Source organism: Pristiophorus japonicus, chromosome 6, assembly GCF_044704955.1.
Source record: "Pristiophorus japonicus isolate sPriJap1 chromosome 6, sPriJap1.hap1, whole genome shotgun sequence".
In the NCBI taxonomy this organism is placed as follows: domain Eukaryota; kingdom Metazoa; phylum Chordata; class Chondrichthyes; family Pristiophoridae; genus Pristiophorus; species Pristiophorus japonicus.
Window position 1 is genome coordinate 175,154,114 of NC_091982.1, and position 22,687 is coordinate 175,176,800.

General features: G+C 44.7%; 1 protein-coding gene across 2 annotated transcripts in view; it reads right to left on the minus strand.

Annotated features, from left to right (window-relative positions):
- The window catches only part of rnpepl1 (arginyl aminopeptidase like 1), a 72,429-nt gene that overhangs the window by 48,001 nt on the left and 1,741 nt on the right, over positions 1 to 22,687 (minus strand). For both annotated transcript variants that reach the window (XM_070883404.1, XM_070883403.1), the window contains exon 2: positions 13,465 to 13,605. In XM_070883404.1, coding sequence (XP_070739505.1) covers positions 13,465 to 13,605 — 141 coding nt within the window. The remainder of the gene's footprint in view (positions 1 to 13,464; positions 13,606 to 22,687) is intronic.

Sequence of the window (22,687 nt, forward strand, 5' to 3'; positions counted from 1 at the left end):
CTAAGAAATAAAATAGAACAAATTAAAAGACAATTGTTTTCTGGCACTACTTGTTTTACATAATCAAGGGGCCTGGGGAAGCAAGATACACGAGAGCCAGAAACATGTTGGAGCAGCACAAGCCAAACACATAGAAAACACAGCAAGAACACTCTCTTTAATCAATGTTTAAACTAGGAAAACATGCCAAGAACAGAGCACACACTGAACAGTGTGAGTCACCAGAACATGCATAATAAACAGTCTAACTAAAAAAAAAGTTAGACATTATTAAGCAAAGAAACTTTTAACATAGCAGACTAAACTAAGGAGGAACTTAATGCAATCACTATCACTAATGAAGTAGTACTTGGTAAAAATAATGGGACTAAAGGCGGACAAGTCCCCTGGACCTGATGCCTAACATCCTCGGGTCTTAACAGAAATAGCTGCAGAGATAGTGGATGCATTGGTTGTAATCTACCAAAATTCCCTGGATTCTGGGGCGGTCCCAGCAGATTGGAAAACTGCAAATCTAACGCCCCTATTTAAAAAAAGAGGCAGACAAAAAGCAGGAAACTATAGACCAGTTAGCCTAACATCTGTCATTGGGAAAATGCTGGAGTCCATTATTAAGGAAGCAGTAGCGGGACATTTGGAAAAGCATGATTCAATCAAGCAGAGTCAGTGTGGTTTTATGAAAGGGAAATCATGTTTGACAAATTTGCTGGAGTTCTTTGAGGATGTAACGAGTAGGGTGGATAATGGGGAACCAGTGGATGTGGTGTATTTGGATTTCCAGAAGGCATTCGATAAGGTGCCACATAAAAGATTACTGCACAAGATAAAAGCTCACAGGGTTGGGGTTAATATATTAGCATGGATAGAGGATTGGCTAACTAACAGAAAACAGAGAGTCGGGATAAATGGGTCATTTTCTGGTTGGCAAACAGTGACTAGTGGGGTGCCGCAGGGATCGGTGCTGGGTCCTCAACTATTTACAATCCATATTAATGACTTGAATGAAGGGACCTCCGCCCCAGCCTCAGCTCTTCTGCTGCTGAAGCCCTCATATGCTACCTCTATACTTGACTACTCCAACTCACTCCTGACTGGCCTCGCACATTCTACACTACGTAAACTTGAGGTCATCCAAAACTCAGCAGCCCGTATCCTAACTCGCACCTAGTCACGATCACCCACCACCTCTGTGCTTTCTGACCTACACTGGCTCCCAATTAAACAATGCCTCGATTTCAAAATTCTCATCCTTGTTTACAAATCATTCCATGGCCTTGCCCCCACCCCCGCCCCCCCTCAATCTCTGTAATCTTTTTCAGCCTCACAACCCCACAAGATGTTTGCGCTCCTCAAATTTTGCCCTCTTGAACATCCCTCATTATAACTGCTCAACCATCGGTGGCCTTGCCTTCAGCTGTTTGGCCCTAAGCTATGGAACTCCCTCCCTAAACTTCTCCGCCTCTACCTGTCTTTCCTCCTTTAAGAGTAAAGGGTTATAGGGAGCGGGCAGGGAAGTGGAGCTGAGTCCATGATCAGATCAGCCATGATCTTATTGAATTGCGGAACAGGCTCAAGGGGCCAAATGGTCTACTCCTGCTCCTATTTCTTTTGTTCTTATATTCTTAAAACCTACCTCTTTAACCAAGCTTTTGGTCATCTGCCTTAATTTCTTCTTTTTGTGGCTCGGTGTCAAATGTATCCGTTTTGTCTTGTTAACACTGCTATGAAGGGCCTTGCGATGTTTTACTACATTAAAGGCGCTATATAAATAAAAGTTATTATTAATTATAACTCCACATCTCTCCGCCTCTGTGAGATAAACAAACAGGACTGTCGTGGACGACCGATCAATTTGGCCTGTGCCTATCCCACCAAACCAATTTCCTCCCATCACAAATCCATACACAAATCTTTGAAAGTAGCAGGTTCAGTTCAGAAAGAAGTTAAAAAGCAAATGGGATCCTTGGCTTTATAAACAGAGGCACAGAGTACCAAGGCAAGAAAGTTATGCTCAGCCTTTATAAATCACTGGTTAGGCCTCAGCTAGCGTATTGTGTCCAATTCTGGGCACCTCAATTGTTAAGGTCTTGAAGGGGGGTGCAGAGGAGATTTACCAGAATGATACCAAGGGATGAGGATCTTTAGTTATGTGGAGAGAGTAGAATAGCTAGGATTGTTCTCCTTACAGCAGATAAAGTTAACTGGATATTTAATAGGTGTTCAAAATTATGAGGGGTTTCAATAGTTTGTCCTTATTCACTCTGTTTCCACTGGTGGATAGGTCAGTAACCAGGGGATGCAGCTTTAAGATAATTGTCAACAGAACTGGAGGGGAGATGAGGACAATTTTTTAAATGCAGCGAGTTGTTATGACCTTGAATGCACTGCCTGAAAGGTGTGGCAGCAGATTCAATAAGAATTTCAAAAGGTAATTGAATATATACGTGAAAAGGAAGAATTAGCAGTGCTATGGGAAAGGAATGGGATTAAGTGGAATGCTCTTTCAAAGAGCCGGCACAGACACAATGGGCCTAGATCATCGTGCATGTGGGGCAGGCTTGCTGGATCAGCTGGTCTTTTGCAAACCATCATTTTTGCATGTTCATAAAAAGAGGTGCAAAAATGAATATGAAAAAACTTGCAAGGGATATCAAAGCTTACAGCAAAAGGTTTTATAAATATATTAAAAGAGAGTGTGGTGAAGGGGAATGTTGTCCTATTAGAAACAGATTCAGGCAAGACTTTAATAGATAAGAAGAAAATGGCAGCCTTGTTAAACGATCATCAGTGGTACAAAGAAACCTAAAAATCGGCCAAGCGGAGGAACTCGGGATTTAAAATAAGTTAACAAATAGAAATGGGGAAAATAATGAGACTTAAAATAGCCATTTCTCCAGGATCTGATGGTTTCCACCCCAGGGTATTAAAAGAAATAGGTCTAGAAATTGCACGTGTATTAGTCATAATTTTCCAAAGTTCTAGTTTTAGGAATTGTATCTTTGGATTGGAAAATTGCAAACATCACTCCATTTTATAAGGAAGGAAGGGAGGGAGAATCCAGGTAACTACAGACTCGTCAGATTAACATCAATTATGGTGAAGTTACTGGAATCTATCATCAGAGACACAGTGACAGAGCAAAGTATCAGTTGATCTAAGAGAGTCAACGTGGAATTGTGAAGGGCAGGTCATGTCTGACTAACGTGGTTTAATTTTTTTTTTAAGATCACTATCATGGTGGATAAGAGAGTGGCTATGGATGTTGTCTATACATTCTTCCAGAAGACATTTGATAAGGTTACACACAAGAGATTATTAACAAAAGTGAAAGCACATGGAAATGGAGGTAACCTTGTGACATGAATCAGTAATTTGTTGAGAGGTAAAAGGGATAAAGGGAACATTCTCTCATTGGTGGGATATCACAAGTGGTGTTCCCCAGGGATCTGCACTGGGGCTCAGTTTCTCACCATATATATTAAACCAACTTCTGCTCACATACTTATCTACACTTGACCCACCAAGCATTATTCTACAATTCAGTGTGAAGGTATTTACTGCTGCTTACATGACATCTGAAAGATTGGGGGGAATTTAAATCCCCAAAAATAGATTTGTGTTAGGTGGGAATTCAGAATTTAAAAAAATCTCAAATCCGAACCCAACCTGCCTCGAACCCGCCCACTTCCGGTTTTAATAGAGGTGGGATTGGAGGGGGGGACGGTGGCGGTGCAGACAACAAACTCGCTCCAAGGAAGTGGGTTGTTCATTTCATTATTTTAAAGAGGCTGCGTGCCTAAGATTTTATCTGTGTTTCAGGTTTAATGCTGGCCGGACTTCTGGAAATCCGGCAGCTAAAGGGAGGCGAGGACCGCTGCATGGAAAAGGCAAGTGTTTTTTCAGCACTGCTTGTGGGCCAGGAGGAGCTGGAGTGCTTTCCCCAGCGCACCAAGCTAACCTATAACCTACCCAGCGATTGGACCCCCGATCACCCACAATCACCGACTCTTCCCCCAACCCCTCATCCACCCCCCCCGCCGCCCACGATTTATCTCCAACTCCCTTTGTCTCTTCCCTCCAATCTCTCCCTGACCCAACGCAATCATCCCCACCGACCCTCCAAACCACACTGTACCCACCCCCCCTTTCTTGACTTCTACCCCGGGTAGTGGAAACTTACCTGCTCCTATGAATAGGCCTCAACTGCTGCGGCCTATTCTACAGCGCTCCCTGCCCAACAAGGAGCCACGCATGGTTGGCGTCTGGGCGGGAAATCTGTTTTTAACTCCATGGAGTTAAAAATCCACGGCATTCCTTGTCCTTCCCGTTCCCTCACCACCCCTGCCCTAAATATCCGGGCCATAGTCTTTCCTCTTCTGGAATGGGAAGATGGGAAGACAGCAGCTTAGAAGTGATTGGTACACAAGCTAAAGTTGAGTTATGATACTATAGAGATAAATACTGCCGACTAACGGAAAGTTTTTATAAATCATTAATCCACTTTAATCTGCTCAAGAGGCCAGGAGGTTAACTTGGAATACTAGGCAATCCTTTACAATTAAATCATTTAACTTGATCAGGAGTGGGGGGCATTAAACAGGACAACTGAAATAAAGAAATCGAGTAATAATTGTTATGGAATTCACACTGTTCAGATTCACAAATTGCCTTCAGTCCTCAATGTTTCCTCAACTGCATGACCCTGAAATTACACTATGGGATACTCATGTTTGAAAACCTAATGCCGTCTTTCAGATGAAACGTTAAACCGAGGCCCTGTCTGCTCTCCCAGGTGAATGTAAAAGATCGCATGGCACTATTTGAAGAAGAGCAAGGGAGTTATTCTCGGTGTCCTGGCCAATATTTATCTTTCAATCAATATAACTAAAACAGATTACCTGGTCATTATCACATTGCTGATTGTAGGAGCTTGCTGTGCACAAATTGGCCGCTGAGTTTCCTCCACTAAAACAGTGACTACAATTGAAAAAGTACTTTATTGGCTGTAAAGTACTTTGGGGCATCCGATGGTGGTCATGAAAGGCGCTATATAAATGCAAGTCTATCTTTTTTTTCTTTTTGCATTGACAATATTAAAGTTGCCCTATTAAAGTGCAAGGAAAGTTCGAGATCATAGGTTGATGTCAAGGTTATTATGTATGTGGCATTTGCCAGTATGAGTTCCATTGTCATGTGATTGTGGAGTGCATTCTTCTGTAACTGATTATCATCCTTTTGATCTTTAAATCTAGCACTGCATTGCTCTCTGTGAATTTCAAATAACAGTAACATGAGCTCATCACACTGTCACATATATGCCAACCATCATGTGCTGCTGCTATTTGAAGTTAATCCAGCCACTGCATCGGATGGTTGGGAATTTTTTGCGAGAACAGGAAATCCTGCCCACAGTATAAAGTAGCCAGAGTCACTTCAAATAACAGCAGGACTTTGGTTGGAGAAGTGTTATGAGAAGAGCAAAATGGAGGGAAGGAGCAAAGTGGCATGGGTACAAGGGAGGAAGAAGAGGAGGGGGGGGATGAGAGCAAAGGAGAGGGGGAAGGGAACAGGCTGGGGGGAGAGGGGAAAGGGGCGGAGAGCAGGGGAGGGAAGGGGTGGAGAGGGGATTCTATTTCACCGCTGTATTCCTCTGCAGTTGTTTGTCTTAATTTTCTTTTCAGTGCTATTTCTCATCTTTTCTTTTCAGTGCTGTTTCGCATCTTTCATTTTGTTGCTCTCTGTCATAATCTCTTTTTTTAAATTGAGGTCTGAAAGGACTCATTACAAAGTTGTATCTGTCCATGTACCAATGTCTGTAATAGTTTCAAACAACTTGAGGATTAAGTAAAGAATTGACTTCTAAAATGTGCCTTGTAATGTATTTGCTTCATGGGTTATTTGCTTAAGCAACACATTGCCATTAAGAACTAGTTGGTTTATTAACAAAAATTTAACAATCACACTACACATTACCAGTTCATCCACTAGGCTCACAACCGCATACCTCATTGTGGGTCTCCTAAACCCAACTGACTGGGGTTTTATTGAGATTTGTGAACATTACGTGACTGGCTAAGCCAATCACAATTCAACAGCTCTACCAACCTGTGAGCATATTCACAGGTGCATACATTACATGCCTCAGTATAAGTAATAAAAAATACAATTTTGCCATTCATTTGGTCAGATCTCATTACAATGCAACGTTTAAAATCTATGTAAAATAGATCTGTAGGAGTCGAGGGTGCAACGTTGGGCTTGAACAAGTTAGCTGACCCAAGCCGTAAATAAAGGATGTAGAAAGGAAAGGGATAGAAATAAGAGACAATTTCGTTTGTATGATTAATTTCCTTTGGCTTGAAAGGGGGACATTCGTATGGGAAAGAAGAATACTTTCACCACCTTTTAAGTGTCCCACCATGTTTGAAACTTTCCCTAATAGAGAAAACCCTCACTTTAATTGCTTTTTCATCCCCACAGAGATCCAACATTTCAAGCCAGAAAGTAGTTACAAGGAAATTCAACTAATGTTAGGCATGAGACAGCCTGATGCTTGAATTCGTGATGTAGAAGCAGGGCAGGAAATCTGTTCTCTCCGGACATTCAGAGCCACTTGGAATAGAGCCTGCTGGTTAGCACAGAATTGAAAAGGGTCTAAGCAACGGGTGTGCCAGCTACCACTTCCCTTGTACTGGTCAAGGCTCCTTTTACTGACCCAAACTGAATCACATACACTGGGGCTAGTATTTGCACTCTTTCACCACCCGGTTTCTCAGCGGTATTAGCCGTCTTGGGCGAGAACCAGGTCGCCGAAAAATTCCCCAGCTGAGGCACGCCGGCGGTTTCGAAGTAGCGCTGGGGAGTGGACCGCCGGCGTGTAATGTTCACAGATCGCCCTGGCGCAATCTTTGGCTGAGCATGGACCCTTTCGTAAGTATAAAAAAAAATGTAAAACCGCCCACGAGAATCAGCGGAGCTGGGCAGTAGGTAAGTAGGTCTGCAAGAAAAAGGTAAGTGATTGCTTTTTTACTATTTATTTTGGGGTGGTTTAATTTTAAAGTGTCTTGGGAATGTTTTTTGGATTTTTTTAATTAGGTTTTAATTAGGCCCAACCCACAGCCTCAGTGTAAATTTTTATAGATTTTTAAATTTTTCGCCCATTTTCTTTAGACACCGCCCAATCTAGCCAAAATCGCACTTTTCCACGCAGATTGGGGTGCAAGGCCCATATTTTTCGCTGGGCGGATAACTTTTTTTTTCAGGAATTTTTCGGCGGCGATAATCTTCCCAGCCTTAGCGGTTTTTTGGGCGGCAAGTGGATGCTGGCGGGCTTTGGGGAAATTCTAGCCCCTAGTGTGAGGAAGACTTTGTTTCAGCACCAGGCTAAGCAAGGCTATTCCAATACCAACCAGGAAACTGGAGGAGGTTTTGAGCATTACAGAGGCTTCCTCAATCTTCAGGGTCAACATCAAGCACTACTCCACAAGGGCCAAAACCAACTCCTCCACATTCAAGACTCCTTCTGACCTGGACCACTTGTGTTTCAGTTGTGAATTGGACTCTAATGCTTCATTTGATAAGGGTGGAGGATACAAGTCTGGAATAGGCCAAACTCTGCTAAAAGTTACAGAATAGAAGTAGACAATGGTCACCACATTAAAGGAAAGATGTTATTGCACTGGAAAGGGTGCAGAGGAGATTTGCAGGAATGTTGCCTGGACTGGAGAATTTTGGCTATGAGGAAAGATTGGAGACGCTGGGTCTGCTTTCTTTGGAACAGAGGAGACTGAGGAGAGACCTGATTGAGATGTATAAAATTATGAGGGGCCTGGATAGAGTGGATCAGAAGGACCCTTTTCTCTTGGCAGAGGGGTCAACAACCAGGGGACATAGATTTAAAGTAAAGGAGGTATAGAGGCGATACGAGGAGAAATTTCTTTACCCAGAGGGGGGTCTGGAACTCACTTTCTGAAAGGGAGGTGGAGGCAGAAAGCCTCACCACATTTAAAAATACTTGGATGTACACTTAAAGTGCCGTAACCTACAGGGCTACGAACCAAGAGCTGGAAAGTGGGATTAGGCTGGATAGCTCTTGGTCGGCCGATGCAGACACGATGGACCGAAATGGCCTCCTTCTGTGCTGTAAATTTCTATGATTCTAATGCAAGCAGTGATCTCAGACATTGATTAGTGAAAAGGCCAGGAAAGATGAGGTGAAACTTTAAGTACGGTCTCTGGCACCAACTAGTGTTGATAATTAACTGGTGGGCACTGACATGCTGTACAATGGAATGGTGGTATAGTGGTAATATTACTGGACTAGTAATCCAGAGGTCTGGACTAATAATCTGGTGACAAGAGTTCAAATCCCACCAGTTAATTAAATAAATCTGGATTAAAAAGTTAGTACAGGTGTGATGTCCAAGATCCGGAAACCTCGGGACCGAGGCCATTCCGGATTCCGGGTATTTCCACTGGAGGGCAGAAATAGGTAATAGAATGTCTGAATACGATCACCTGAGGCAACAGAGAAGTGGGACAAGGTTGGAAAATCATAACTGCAAAATAGGGACAAAAAGTGTAGTGGCAGTGCAATGCGGGCCATTCAGGCGGTGGAACGTTTCACTAGAGGGCACGAACAAGCGATTTGAATGGTGGAATATCATTACATTAACAGAGAAACTGATCGGTGTTGGAATGTTATTACGCCAGGCATGGGCAAGCAGAGCAATGTTGAAATTTTTTAACTGCAAGGCATGAATACAGTGTATAATGTCATAAGGATATCACTGGAGGGGATGGATATATAATACAATGCAATTATGTTAGATTCTTCACTAAAACAATATTTTCCCTGTCCTGTTATTTGAAAATACATGTTAATTTTGCTGTAGGGATTCGAGACAAGAGTAAGGTGTCATCACGACTGCAGTTTCTTTCCACCTGTGAATATGTTGAGTAACAATCTGTGAACACGTACCAATGAGCCAGAACTTTCTCCAACTCAACACACAGCAAGACTTGAGCCATCCTGTTCAAGGCCTGTCATAAGCTCCCTATCTTAGTCCCCAGTTCCATCCCTCGCCCCAGCTATTTGCTCCAGCTGAATCCAACTCTGCACAACCTTGGTGCCTTGTCTGACCCTGACCTGAACTTCAAATCCCTTATTTTTTCCATAATTAAGACTATCTATTTGAAACTTGGCCAAAATCCTGATCCACGACTTTCTCACTTCCAGTCTTAATTATGCCACTGCACTCCTTGTTGGCCTCCCAAGCTCCAACCTATATACACTTCAACTCAACCAAAACTCCACTGCCTGCATCCAATCTTGCACAATGTTTCACTTGCCCATCACCCCTCACTTCGACAGACTACAGCAGATCCCCATCTCCCTACCTTGAATTCAAACCATCGCCCTCATTTACAAAGCCCTCCATGGCTTCACTCCTCCCACTTCTTTGTAGCCTCCTTCAGCCCTATGTTCCATTGCATGCCCCCTCCATTTTCCCTTCTTTGGACTTCATTTTGTTCCACCCTCCCTCTCCACCTCTGCTGGCAGAACCTTCAGCCAGCTTTCACCACACTCGGAATTCTCTCCCTAAATCTCTCCACTTTGTTACCTCTCTTCCTACCTCAAACCAACCTCTTTGACCATAATTATCTGTCAACTCTCATTAACTTTTCTCATTAACATTTGTGAAGTACCTTGGGCCATTCGACGATGCTAAAGATTATATAAATGCCGCTAATTAAAATATTCAACCAGCAGCAAGGTTAAAGAAAACTGAAAAACATTCAGGTCCTTACATCATATAGGCATTGCCTCCCTAAAAAGTAGGAAAAAGATTAGTTTTCAACCTTCAGAATAGATTCAACCCCATTAAAGGGAAGCTTGGATTCTAGTCCACTAAAATAAACTTGAATAGTAAATTTCAGTAGTTTACAATCACAGATTGTTCTCTGCCTGGCATTCTGAATCATGGTGATAGTGAGGGACAGTACAGCTGATAGCACTGTTGTATTAAAATAAATCGCAGCAATGTCAATGAAAGTCCCGCAGTTTTGTGAAGTGTGCTTTTGATAAAGTGTCAGCCCTGCTAACCACACACATTCTGTAGCCAGTCTACAAAACTTCCTGGAAAGTTTTCACAAATATCAAACAGAACTTCTGTGGAACACTATTAAGCATAGCTACAGAACAGAACACAAGCAGTTAACCATCACCGGACCAAGGATCCAGAAGAAATGTGCAACTCATGTGCTGAAGAAAATCAGATCCTTAGCAGTTGGACTAGCCCACACACCATTGTAAGTGATTCAGGAACTAAAATAGTTATAAATGATTCAGATGCTGTCCGGGGAATACGGGGGTCCCCAATGGAGGGCGCACTATGAGGGAGTCCTCCCTTTATTTATTGGGGACTTGGCCTAGAGTGTGTTGCATGGGCCAGTCCTGTGCGATAAGTTTTTAAAGTCGGTTCATGGACTCCTAGGCCACCTACAATTTCTGCGGTCCGGAGGAGTCTATGTTCCATGTGTATGTACGATGTGTGAGGTTGTAGCCCCTCTTCAATTATTTAAAGGCGCTGCTCCTTAAATTTTGGCTGCACTTCAGTCCCACACTCCTGATCTTTGGGCACCCGGTGCGGAGGGGAGTGGACAGGTCGGAAGGCCTCCTTGTAGGACTGCTCCCGGGCTTGGCCGAGGTGGCCATTAACCAGTCCAGGCAGCGGGCGGTAGAGGGGGTCATTCAGTCTGACTGCCTGCCTCTCTTCTGCAGCTACGTTCGCGTCAAGGTGTCCCTGGAGATGGAGCACACGGTGTCCACCAGTACGCTCGCGGCCTTCCGCGAGAGGTGGGCACAGGAGGGACTGGAGTGCATCATTATCCCCGGCAACACATTTTAATTTGACCGATTTAAGTTTCCGTTAAAGTTTATTTGTTAATTTGTGGGTTCTAGTGCCCGTGCAAAAAGGGGGCATTTGATATTACCTTCTGCTTAAAATAGTTGTAAATGATTCAGATGCTGTCCGGGGAGGCGGGGGTCCCCAATGGAGGGCTCTCTATGTGGGAGTCCTCCCTTTATTTATTGGGGACTTGGCCTGGAGGGTGTTGCATGGGGAAGTCATAGAATCATAGAAATTTACAGCCGAATCCCACTTTCTAGCTCTTGGTCCGTAGCCCTGTAGATTACGGCACTTTAAGTGCGCATCCAAGTATATTTTAAATGTGGTGAGGGTTTCTGCCTTTACCACCCTTTCAGGCAGTGAGTTCCAGACCCCTAGCACCATCTGGGTGAAGAAATGTCCCCTCATATTTCCTCTATACCTCCCCCAATTACTTTAAATCTATGCCCCCTGGTTGTTGACCCCTTTGCCAGGGGAAACAGATCCTTCCTGTCCACTCTATCCAGGCCCCTAATATTTTTATACACCTCAATCAGGTCTCCCCTTAGCCTCCTCTGTTCCAAAGAAAACAGACCCAGCAGCTCCAATCTTTCCTTATAGCCAAAATTCTCCAGTCCAGGCAACATTCTAGTAAATCTCCTCTGCACCCTTACCAGTGCAATCACATCTTTCCTGTAACGTGGTGACCAGATGTGCACACAGTACTCCAGCTGCAGCCAGTGTTTTATACAGTTTAAGCATAACCTCCTTGCTCTTGTATTCCATGCCTCGACTAATAAAGGCAAGTATTCCATATGCCTTCTTAACCACCTTATCGACCTAGCCTGCTACCTTCAGGGATCTGTGGACCTGCACTCCAAGGTCCCTTTGTTCCTATACACTTTCAGTGTCGTACCATTTAATGTGTTTTCCCTTGCTTTGTTAGACCTCCCCAAATGCATTACCTCACACTTGTCTGGATTGAATTCCATTTGCCACTGTTTTGCCCACCTGATATCTTCCTGCAATCTGCAGCTTTCTTCTTCAGTGTCAACCACACAGCCCATTTTAATGTCATCTGCAAACATCTTAACCATATCCCCAACATTTAAGTACAAGTCATTGATATATACCACAAAAAGCAAGAGACCTAGTACTGAGCCCTGAGGAACCCCACTGGATACAGCCTTCCAGTCACAAAGACACCCATCAACAATTACCCTTTGCTTCCTGCCTCCGAGCCAATCTTGGATCCAACTTGCCACTTTGCCCTGGATCCCATGGGCTATTACTTTCAGGACCAGTCTGCCATATGGGACCATATCAAAAGCTTTGCTAAAATCCATATACACTACATCATATGCACTGCCCTCATCGACCCTCCTGGTTGCCTCTTCGAAAAATTCAATCAAGTTAGTCAGACACGACCTTCCCTTGACAAATCCATGCTGACTGTCCTTGATTAATCCATTTCTTTCCAAATGAAGATTTATCCTGTCCCTCAGGATTTTTTCCAATTATCTTCCCACCATTGAAGTTAAGCTGACTGGCCTGTAATTACTCGGTCTATCCCTTTCTCCCTTTTTAAACAAAGGTATAACATTACCAGTCCTCCAGTCCTCTGGCACCTCACATGTAGCTAGAGAGGATTGAAAAATGATGGTCAGAGCCTCTGCTATTTCCTCTTTTTGTTCTCTTAATAGCCTGGGATACATTTCATCCAGACCTGGGGATTTATCCACTTTCAAAGCTGCTAAGCCCCTTAGTACTTCCTCTCTCACTATATTTATCTCGTCTAATAGTCCTATGCGATATGTTTTTAAGTCAGTTCATGGACTACTGGGCACCTGCAATTTCTGTGGTCTGGAGGAGTCCGTGTTCCATGTGTATGTACGATGTGCAAGGTTGCAGCCCCTCTTCCATTATTTGAAGGGGCTGCTCCTCGATTTTTGGCTGCATTTCAGTCCCAAGCTCCTGATCTTTGGGCACCCGGTGTGGAGGGGAGCAGACAGGTCGGCAGGCCTCCTTGTAGGACTGCTCCTGGGTCTGGCCAAGGTGGCCATTAACCAGTCCAGGCAGCGGGCGGTCGAGGGGGTCGTTTAGCCCAACTGCCTGCCTCTCTTCAGTGGCTAAGTTTGTGCCAGGGTGTCCCTGGAGATAGAGCATGCGACGTCCACCAGTACGCTCACAGCCTTCTGCGCAAGGTGGGCACTGGAGGGACTGGAGTGCATCATCACCCCGGGATCAGAATTTTAATTTGATTTGCAAAGTTCCCAGTTAATTTATAAATTTATAGGTTCTAGTGCCCTTACAAAAAGGGGCACTTGATTTAAAGTTTAGTTTAAAATAGTTGTAAGTGATTCAGATTATATGGTGGTTGTGAACAAAGTACTGGAATTCACCAATTTTTCAACAGGGTAGTGTTTCTCTCTTTACAGATTCTAGTTGCAAACTATCAAATTACAAACAAATGTACCTGTTATCAGCCCAACAGCATCACCAATGGTTTTATTTATTCATATAAAACAGCATGTAGTAATAATAATTAAAGTGATTTTAACAGCAACTTTCCTACCATGACTGTAGCAGAGTAAGTACTTTTGACAGCAGGTGTATCAAAACAGGGAAATAAGGATCTGTTACACACCGAGTGACCATGTGTAAAGAGGAATGGTTTGGAGTTTCCGCTTGTTAATTCTGGATCCAGCCACCAAATCTGAGTACGGAAGAAACAAAATATTTCAGTCACAGAGTGCTTTAAATTACTGCTTTTTAGTTAGAATTGCTTGCAGTAATGTAGAAAGATCAGTCTTAATCTCAGTTTTGCTTTTTAATAATAAAATCAGAAACTCACCAGTCCTACTACAATCACTCTTCAGTTGGTGCTATTTGGAGGGTTGGACATGGTGCTTTTCTGTTTGTGTGCTGCATCTTACCATTTCTTTGCCCTTGTGCATTCTATCACATCATTAAGCAGTAGAAATATTTCAACTGATACACATGTTGCTTTGGAAGACAGCAGTAGTCACAGTTTGGAATCTATACATCTTTTGAAAAAGGTTTGGTTCTGTGACCTCTTGTCGGAAGTGACCTGTGGTGGACTCACTCTTCACCTCATTTTTAATGATAACATGTACAAAACAACCAGCATGGAATGCAGATGTCCAGGATTAATAATTCATGTGATACTGGGAGTGCCACTTCAGAAGCAGCCATGCAAATCTCAGCTGTATGACATGCTGGAAAAATTGAGCTGAAAAAACACACACAACCAATTGGCCCAAGGGAACACAGAAGCTTCCCTGGTAGCAGCTCCAAGGGTTAAAAATCAGATTTATATCATGTTTACAAATAAAAAGACAACTTTATACCATGTGAACAATTTTCTAGCCCTAAAAGTTGTGTTAAATCAACTAACATTATTCAATGTTACTCATCAAGTTTAATACCAAACTTAATAAATTTAGCCAAACAGTTTTCGATCAACAACTTACATTTATATAATGTCTTTAATGTATTAAAACTTCCCAAGGTGCTTCACAGGAGCATTATCAATCAAAATGTGACACCAAGCCACGTAAGATGTTATGAGAGGTAGCCAAAAGCTTGGTCAAAGAGGTAGGTTCGAAGGAGCATCTTAAAGGAGGAGGGAGGGACAGAGATGTGGAGAGGTTTAGGGAGGGAATCAGAGCTTACGGCCTAGGCAGCTGAAGGCATAGTGCAGCGATGAAAATCAGGGATGCGCGATGCCAGAATGGGAACAGCAGAGAGCTCTCGGAGGGTTTTAGGGCTGGAGGAGGTTACAGAGCTTGGGAAGGGCGAGGCAATGGAGGGATTTGAAAACAAGGATGAGAATTTTTCAATCGAGACATTGCCGGACCGGGAGCCAATGTAGGACAGCGAGCACAGGTGTGATGGGTGAACGGGACTTGGTGCAAGTTAGGATATGGGCTGCAGAGTTTTGGATGAGCTCAAGTTTATGGAAGGTGCAAGATGGGAGGCTGGCCAGGAGAACATTGGACTAGCTAAGTCTAGAAGTAGCAACGGCATGGATGGGGATTTCAGCAGCAGATGAGTGGAGACAGGGGCCTCCATCGGATCGTGATAGTGAGGAGTCCATAATGAAAGAATCATCTGGAGACAGTGACTTGATGGGCCGAATAGCCATTTCTTGCTTCAGATTTTCATATTAAAAACAGCTTACGATCCAAGATGATAAATGGCCATCTCAGACAAGTTAAGCTTTTAAAAATATACTTCCATTGCAAAATAGTTGGTCTGAGATCTACCAAATCCAGATGTGCCAATGATTCCAGTGGCTTCTTTTCCTCACAGTATCCCCAATTGCTCCCTCAACTTTTGTATAGCCTTCTGAACTCAACACCGCGTTCAACAATTTCAGACCATAACCTCTGCCCCCATTCTTTTTTTCCTGTTTTTTTTCTCTTTCCCATGGCAGTTGTTGATGGTGCTCATGTTTTGTTTCTTAACTTGCCCCATTACCATCTCCTTTTGCCTTGCACCATCATCCATTTTGTCTCTTAATCTCTTCTGCCTTCCATCCTGTCACAGACCTTCCCTTCCCTCCATCCTCTCCCTGCCGCTACACTTGCTTAAAAACCTGTTACATCTCTGACTTTTGCCAGTTCTGATGAAGGGTCATCGACCTGAAACATTAACTGTTTCTCTCTCCACAGATGCTGCCTGACCTGTTGAGTATTTCCAGCATTTTCTGTTTCAATCAGAATATAACTGCACTGTAAACATTCCTTCCACAAGCAAGTAATCTCTTTTCCCTAATTCCACACAAAAGGATGCAAAATCACTGAGAACTCCCAATGTTTAATTGTTTTGATATCACCATATAATTCCGTAGCCTCGGTTCAAATTCTTGGTGGTTTGAGTAGAATCAAGAGTCCTTCATGCATTATGGAAATACCAGACATGTGATGAGCAATAATGTGAAAGAATTAAGACTACAACATGGGACTCCTGCATAAAAAGTTAAAACAATTGTATTAAACTCCATCCTAAACCTGTGATGATGCTCACTTCCTGTGTCCAAGAGACTGGGGTGGAACATAGTAGGCCAATCAGCCCCTTGGGCCTGTTCTGCCATTCAGTTAGCATGGCTGATCTGTACCTTAACTCCATTTACACACCTGATCATGGATTAAACCTCAGATCTCCTGATCTGCATAGTTTCTGTACTTCACCATCCACCCAAATTAAAACATTAGAACCACAACCTGAACCCAGTGTTAATCAAACAACAACAACTTGCCTTAGAAGCGTCTTAGAAGCAAAATGTCCCAAGGCGCTTCACAGATACGTACAGACAAATATTGACACCGATCTAAAGGAGACGTTAGGACAGGTAACCAAACGCTTGGGCAAAGAGGTAGGTATAAAGCAGAGTCTTAAAGGAGGTTTGTGGAGGGAATTCAGCCTTGAAGGCTGAAGGTACAGCCACCAATGGTGGTGTGAAGGCCAGAGTTGGAGGAATTTAAAGTTATTGGAGGGTTGGTGGGCTGGAGGAGGTTACAGAGATTGGAAGGGGTGAGGCTATGGAAAGATTTGAACTTGAGGATGAGAATTTTAAATCATAGGCTGTCCCTCGGAATCGAGGAAGACTTGCTTCCACTCCTGAAGTGAGTTCTTTGGTGGCTGAACAATCCAATGCGAGAGCCACAGAATCTGTCACAGGTGGGGCAGATAGTCGTTGAGGGAAGGGGAGGGTGGGACTGGTTCGTCGCACGCTCTTTCCGCTGTCTGCGCTTGATTTCTGCATGCTCTCAGCGTTGAGACTCGAGGCGCTCAGCACCCTCTCGGATGCACTTCTTCCACTTTGGGCAGTCTTGGGCCAGGGATTCCCAGGTGTCTGTGGGGATGTTGCACTTTATCAGGGAGGCTTTGAGGGTGCCCTTTTAGCGTTTCTGCTGCCCACCTTTGGCTTGTTTGCTGTGGAGGAGCACCGAGTAGAGCACTTGTTTTGGGAGTCTCGTGTCTGGCATGCGGACTATGTGGCCTGCCCAGTGGAGCTGATCGAGTGTGGTCAGTGCTTCAATGCTGGGGATGTTAGCCTGAGTGAGGAATCTGATGTTGGTGCGCCTGTCCTCCCAGGGGATTTGTAGCTTGTTGCGGAGACATCATTGGTGATATTTCTACAGCAACTTGAGGTCTCTACTGTACATAGCCCATGTCTCTGAGCCATACAGGAGGGCAGGTATTACTACAGTTCTGGAGACCATGAGCTTGGTGGCAGTTTGGAGGGCCTGGTCTTCAAACACTCTTTTCCTCAGGCGACCGAAGGCTGCACTGGCGAAATGGAGGCGGTGTTGGATCTCGTCGTCGATGCCTGCTCTTGTTGATAGGAGGCTCCCGAGATATGGGAAGTGGTCCAGTGTCCAGGGCCACGCCATGGATCTTGATGACTGGGGGGCAGTGCTGTGAGGTGAGGACAGGCTGGTGGAGGACCTTTGTCTTACGGATGTTTAGCGTAAGGCCCATGCTTTCGTACGCCTCAGTAAATATGTCGATTATGTCCTGGAGTGCGGCCTCTGTATGTGCGCAGATGCAGGCGTCATCCACGTACTGTAGCTCGATGACAGAGGTTGGGATGGTCTTGGATCTGGCCTGGAGACGGCGCAGGTTGAAAAGGTTCCCACTGGTTCTGTAATTTAGTTCCACTCCAGCAGGGAGCTTGTTGACTGTGAGGTGGAGCATGGCGGAGAGAAAGATTGAGAAGAGGGTTGGGGGCGATGACGCAGCCCTGTTTGACCCTGGTCCAGATGTGAATTGGGTCTGTGATGGATCCGTTGGTAAGGATCACGGCCTGCATATCGTCGTGGACCAGGCGGAGGATGGTGACGAATTTTTGGGGGCATCCGAAACGGAGGAGGAAACTCCATAGACCCTCGCGCTTGACAGTGTCAAAGGCCTTTGTAAGGTCGAAAAAGGCCATGTATAAGGGCTGGTGCTGCTCCCTGCATTTTTCCTGTAGCTGTCGCACTGCAAAAATCATGTCCGTTGTGCTCTGGGAGGAGCTCCCGGCCACGGGAAGAAGACGGTTGAGGAGGACTCTAGTGACGACTTTCCCAGTGGTTGATAGCAGGGAGGTTCTTCTGTAGTTGCCGCAGTCAAACTTGTCCCCTTTTTTAAAGATGGTTACGATTACTGCAGCTCTGAGATCCCCCGGCATGCTCTCCTCCCTCCAGATGATAGAGATGAGGTCGTGTGTTCGTGCCAGCAGTGCCTCTCCACCATACTTTAATGCCTCAGCAGGGATTCCGTCCGCACCCGTAGATTGTTTTTGAGCTGTCTTATGGTTTTTTCTACCTCGTGCAGTGTTGGGGTCTCACTGAGGTGGTGGCGGGTAGCATGCTGCGGGATGGAGGCGAGAACACTCGAGTCAAAGGCAGAGTCTCGATTGAGGAGCTCTTCAAAGTGCTCCTTCCAGCAGGCCCTGACTGCCTCAATGTCCTTGATGAGTGTTTCCCCGTTCTTGGCCAGCAGTGGGGTGGGGCCTTGGGTGTTTGGCCCGTAGGTGGCCTTGACTGCGATGAAGAATCCTCGCACATCATGGTTATCGGCCAGCTGCTGTATCTCCTGTGCTTTCTCCATCCACCACCTGTTCTTTAGGTCCCGGGTTTTTTGTTGGACCTCAGCCTTGAGCCGTCTGTAATGCTGATTTGCTGTTCCCGCATTGGGTTGTTGTTTAAGGCTCAGAAACGCCCTGTGCTTGCGATCTATTAGTCTTGGATCTCCTGATCATTCTCATCAAACCAGTCCTGGTGCTTCCTGGTTGAGTAACCGAGTGTCTCTTTGCAGGCACTAGTTATAGAGGCCTGGAGGGCAGACCAAGCGCTGTGGGCATTCTGTGTCTCGGGGTTGTCAAGGCACGCCAGGTTAGCTGTGAGGCGCTGGCTGTATAGGGCTCTCTTAGCTGGGTCCTTACGTGCTCCGGCATTGACTTTTTTGCGGCACTGCTTCTGCTGCCCCCTCCGCTTTGGGGCTATGTTGATGTCGATGATGGATAGGATTAGGCGGTGGTCCGTCTAGCAGTCGTCGGCTCCTGTCATGGCGCAGTTGATGCGCACATCCTTGCGATCCCTGGCTTGTACGATGACATAGTCAAGCAGGTGCCAGTGCTTGGAGCGAGGGTGTTGCCACGATGCCTTGTATTTGTCCCTCTGGCGGAACTTGGTGATGACAAGTTTGTGCTCTAGACATTTTGTCAGGAGTAGGGGACCACTGGAATTGGCTTTCCCTACCCCCTCTCTGCCAATCACGCCCCCCAAGAGGTCTGTGTCCTTGCCAACCCTGGCATTGAAGTCACTGAGGAGGATCAGTTTATCGCCCGTGGAGACGCAGGACAGGGATTTTTAGAGGTTGGCGTAAAAACCTTCTTTGGCCTCATCAGTTGTATCAAGTGTCGGGGCATACGCACTGATGACTGTGGCGCACTGGTTCTGGGCTAGGGTGAGTCGAAGAGTCATGAGGTGTTCGTTAGTCCCGCAGGAGGAGTCTTTGGGCAGTCAACCAGCTCGTTTTTGATGGCGAAGCCGAGTCCATGACGGCAGCGTTCTGCCTCTGGTTTCCCTTTCCAGAAGAAGGTGTAACCTCCACCTTGCTCCTTGAGCTGGTCTTCCCCTGCATCGCCGGATCTCGCTTAGGGCAGCAATGTCAATATCGAAGCGTCTAAGTTGCCAGGCAACTACGGAGGTGTGGTGTTCCGGCCGGTCGCTGTTGGGGTTGTCCATGAGAGTCCTAACGTTCCAGATCCCGAACTTCATGTTAACAGAGTGGAAGATGCCTGTACGTGAGTTCTTTTAACGTGGGGTGGTCGTTGCACACCGTCTACCACACGGGCTTAACTGGCAAGGGGGTCCAAGACGACTGGAGACCAGGCACTGCTATATGGGCCTAGCTGCCTGCGGCGAGATGTTGGCCTTAAAATTAAGGCATTGGTGGACCGGGAGCCAATGTAGGCCAGTGAACACTAGGTTGATGGGTGAACGGGATACAGGCAGTGTTTTGGATGAGCTCAAGTTGATGGAGGGTAGAAAATGGGGGGCCGGCCAGGAGAGCATTGGAATAGTCAAGTCTTTAGGTAACAAAAGCATGAATGAGGGTTTCAGCAGCTTATGAGCTGAGGCAGGAGCAGAGATGGGCGATATTAGAGGTGGAAGTAAGTGGTCTTTGGTCGGAAGCTCAGCTCAGGGTCAAATAGGATGCAGAAGTTGCAAACTGGATATCGTCTGTGTACATGTGGAACTTGACATTGTGTCTACGGATGATGTCGCTGAGCATGTAGATGCAAAATAGGAGGGGGTCAACGATAGATCCCTGGGGTCTTGAGCTAACTGGATAGGCAAGAGTGGAACCATGCGAGCACTTCATATAAATACATGCGATGGTCCAGAATCATGAATTAATTGTATTTTGTTGATTGCTTACTAATGATGGGGCTGAATGTACCAGATAATTTATATATAATATATATATATACACACACTGTGTATATAGTGCCTTTCATGTAGACAAACGTTCCAACGTACTTCAGGTAGGCATATTCAGACATGGATGCTGAGCCAGTCAGGAGATATTAGGAAAGGTGACTAAAATCTTTGTCTAAAAAGGTGGGTTTTAAAGGAGGAGAGGGAAGTGGTGGCTGAGTTTAGGGAGAACATCCCAGAGCGTGAAGCCTGTTGTCGGCACAGCTGCAAATGGTGGAGTGAAGGAAAGGCCGGAATCAAAGAGGTTAGAGTCAGAAACAAGGAGGCATTGGTTGTAGAACTGGAGGAGGTTAGAGATAAGGAGGGATAAGACAATGAAAGGATTTAAACACAAGGATTAGAATTTTGAATCAGAGACATTGAAGGACCAGAAGATACAGGTCACCAATGACAGCAGTAATGTCTCAGCAGGAAAAAGGATGCGGGCAGCAGAACTCTGGATTAGGTAAAGTACAAAAAACAATCAAAAAGGCTAATGGAATTTATCGCAAGGGGGCTGGAATACAAAGGGGAGGAAGTTATGCTTCAGTTGTATAAAAGCTCAGTCAGACCCCATCTGGAGTACTGCATTCAGTTTTGGGCACTGCACTTCAGGTGGAATATATCGGCCTCAGGGGTGCAACGCAGCTTCACCAAAATGATAGTGGGGGTTAAATTATAAAGACAGGTTGCATAAACTTGGCTTGGATACCCTTGAGTTTAGGAGATTTAGGGGTAACCTGATAGAGGCATTCAAAATGTTAAAAGCATTAGATAGGGTAGATACTATTTCCTCCTCAAGAATAAGAGGGCATGATCCTCAAATTAGAGATAGGCCACTTCGGAGCAAAATCAGGAAGCTCTTATTCATACAAAGAGTAGTGGAAATCTGGAACTCTCTCCCCAAAGGCCTGTGGATGCTGGGACAATTGACATTTTATAAGACTGAGATTGATGGTCTTTTGTGAGGTTAGAGTATCAATGGATAATAATCAAAGGTGGGTAAATGGAGTTCAGGTGATTTCATGGCAGAACAGGCTTGAGGGTCTGCATGGCCTACTCCTATTCTTATATGACCATTTCAGTGTTGTTGCAGGAATAGAAATTTGATTGGAGAGATTCAGACACGGAGTTGCAGGAAAGTTGGGCACAGATTTAAGATACAACACGTTCAAGAATTTTGGAGAAAAAAAAGTTAGAAATAGCATGGTAGCTTAAAAGGACGAAGGGGTTGAAATAGCTTTTTTGAGATGGAGTTGATGACGGCTGTTTAGAAAAGGAGGTGGTCAGTATCCAAGGACAATGTCAGCTATCATGGGAGCTAAGAAGGGAAGTAGGGTGATGAGCAGTTGAGTGGGATTGAAGTTATGGGCTCCATCGGATCCAGAGTGGCAGCCAAAATGTGGACACAACTGCATATATACCAAGGAATATTGGTTCTGTCTGGTTCTTTAGGTTGCATTTGATTTTTAATACCAAACCAGCCACGTTCTTACTTAGGCAAGAGACAATCAAGAACGTTTTCACTCGAGGGCAGTATGGTGATGTTGACCATAACAACATAAATTTGTGGTGGGGTAGGGAGGAGAATCCATGGGGTATCCTGACACAGGTCAGGAAAATTAGGTAGTATGGTAAATTATGCCCCCTTAGCAACTGGCCACAGAGGCATTAGTGGTGTTCCAGAAGTAGACTCCTTGCCCACCATCGACCAGACAAATTGAAGGATGAGACTAACATAGTTTGGAAAAATTAACAAAAATGTTTTACTCAAGTCAAAAGTTCACATTGATCCCCAATTCACATAAGTGAGAAAAGAAAAAGAAAAATATTGAGGTATTTAGGAGAGGGGGAAAATGTGGCTCTACAAAATTATAGGTGTGTATTTGTACTCATTGTAGATTTTATAAAACTGCACATGATATTTTAGCTTAAATTGTTAACTAAATGTGTAAATTCATCCTCACTGTGGAAAAAGTAGTCAACAAGCTTGCAAATTAAGAAGTTACCCAGGTTCAGATCTTTGAAAGCATATTACGACAGGTTGATAAAGCTGTTAAAAACATTCTATGGGATGGTAGATTTTATAAATTGGGCATACAGTACAAAAACAAAGAGGTAATGCTAAACTTATACAAATCACTGGTTAAGCCATAGTTCTAACAGTTTGCCAAGTTTTGGACATCTTACTTTAGAAAAAATGTCAAAGGCCTTGGACACGGTACGAAAGGGATTTTCTATGATAATGCCAAGGCTGCAAAACTAGAGGAACTGGGACTCTTTTCACCAGAATAGAGGTTA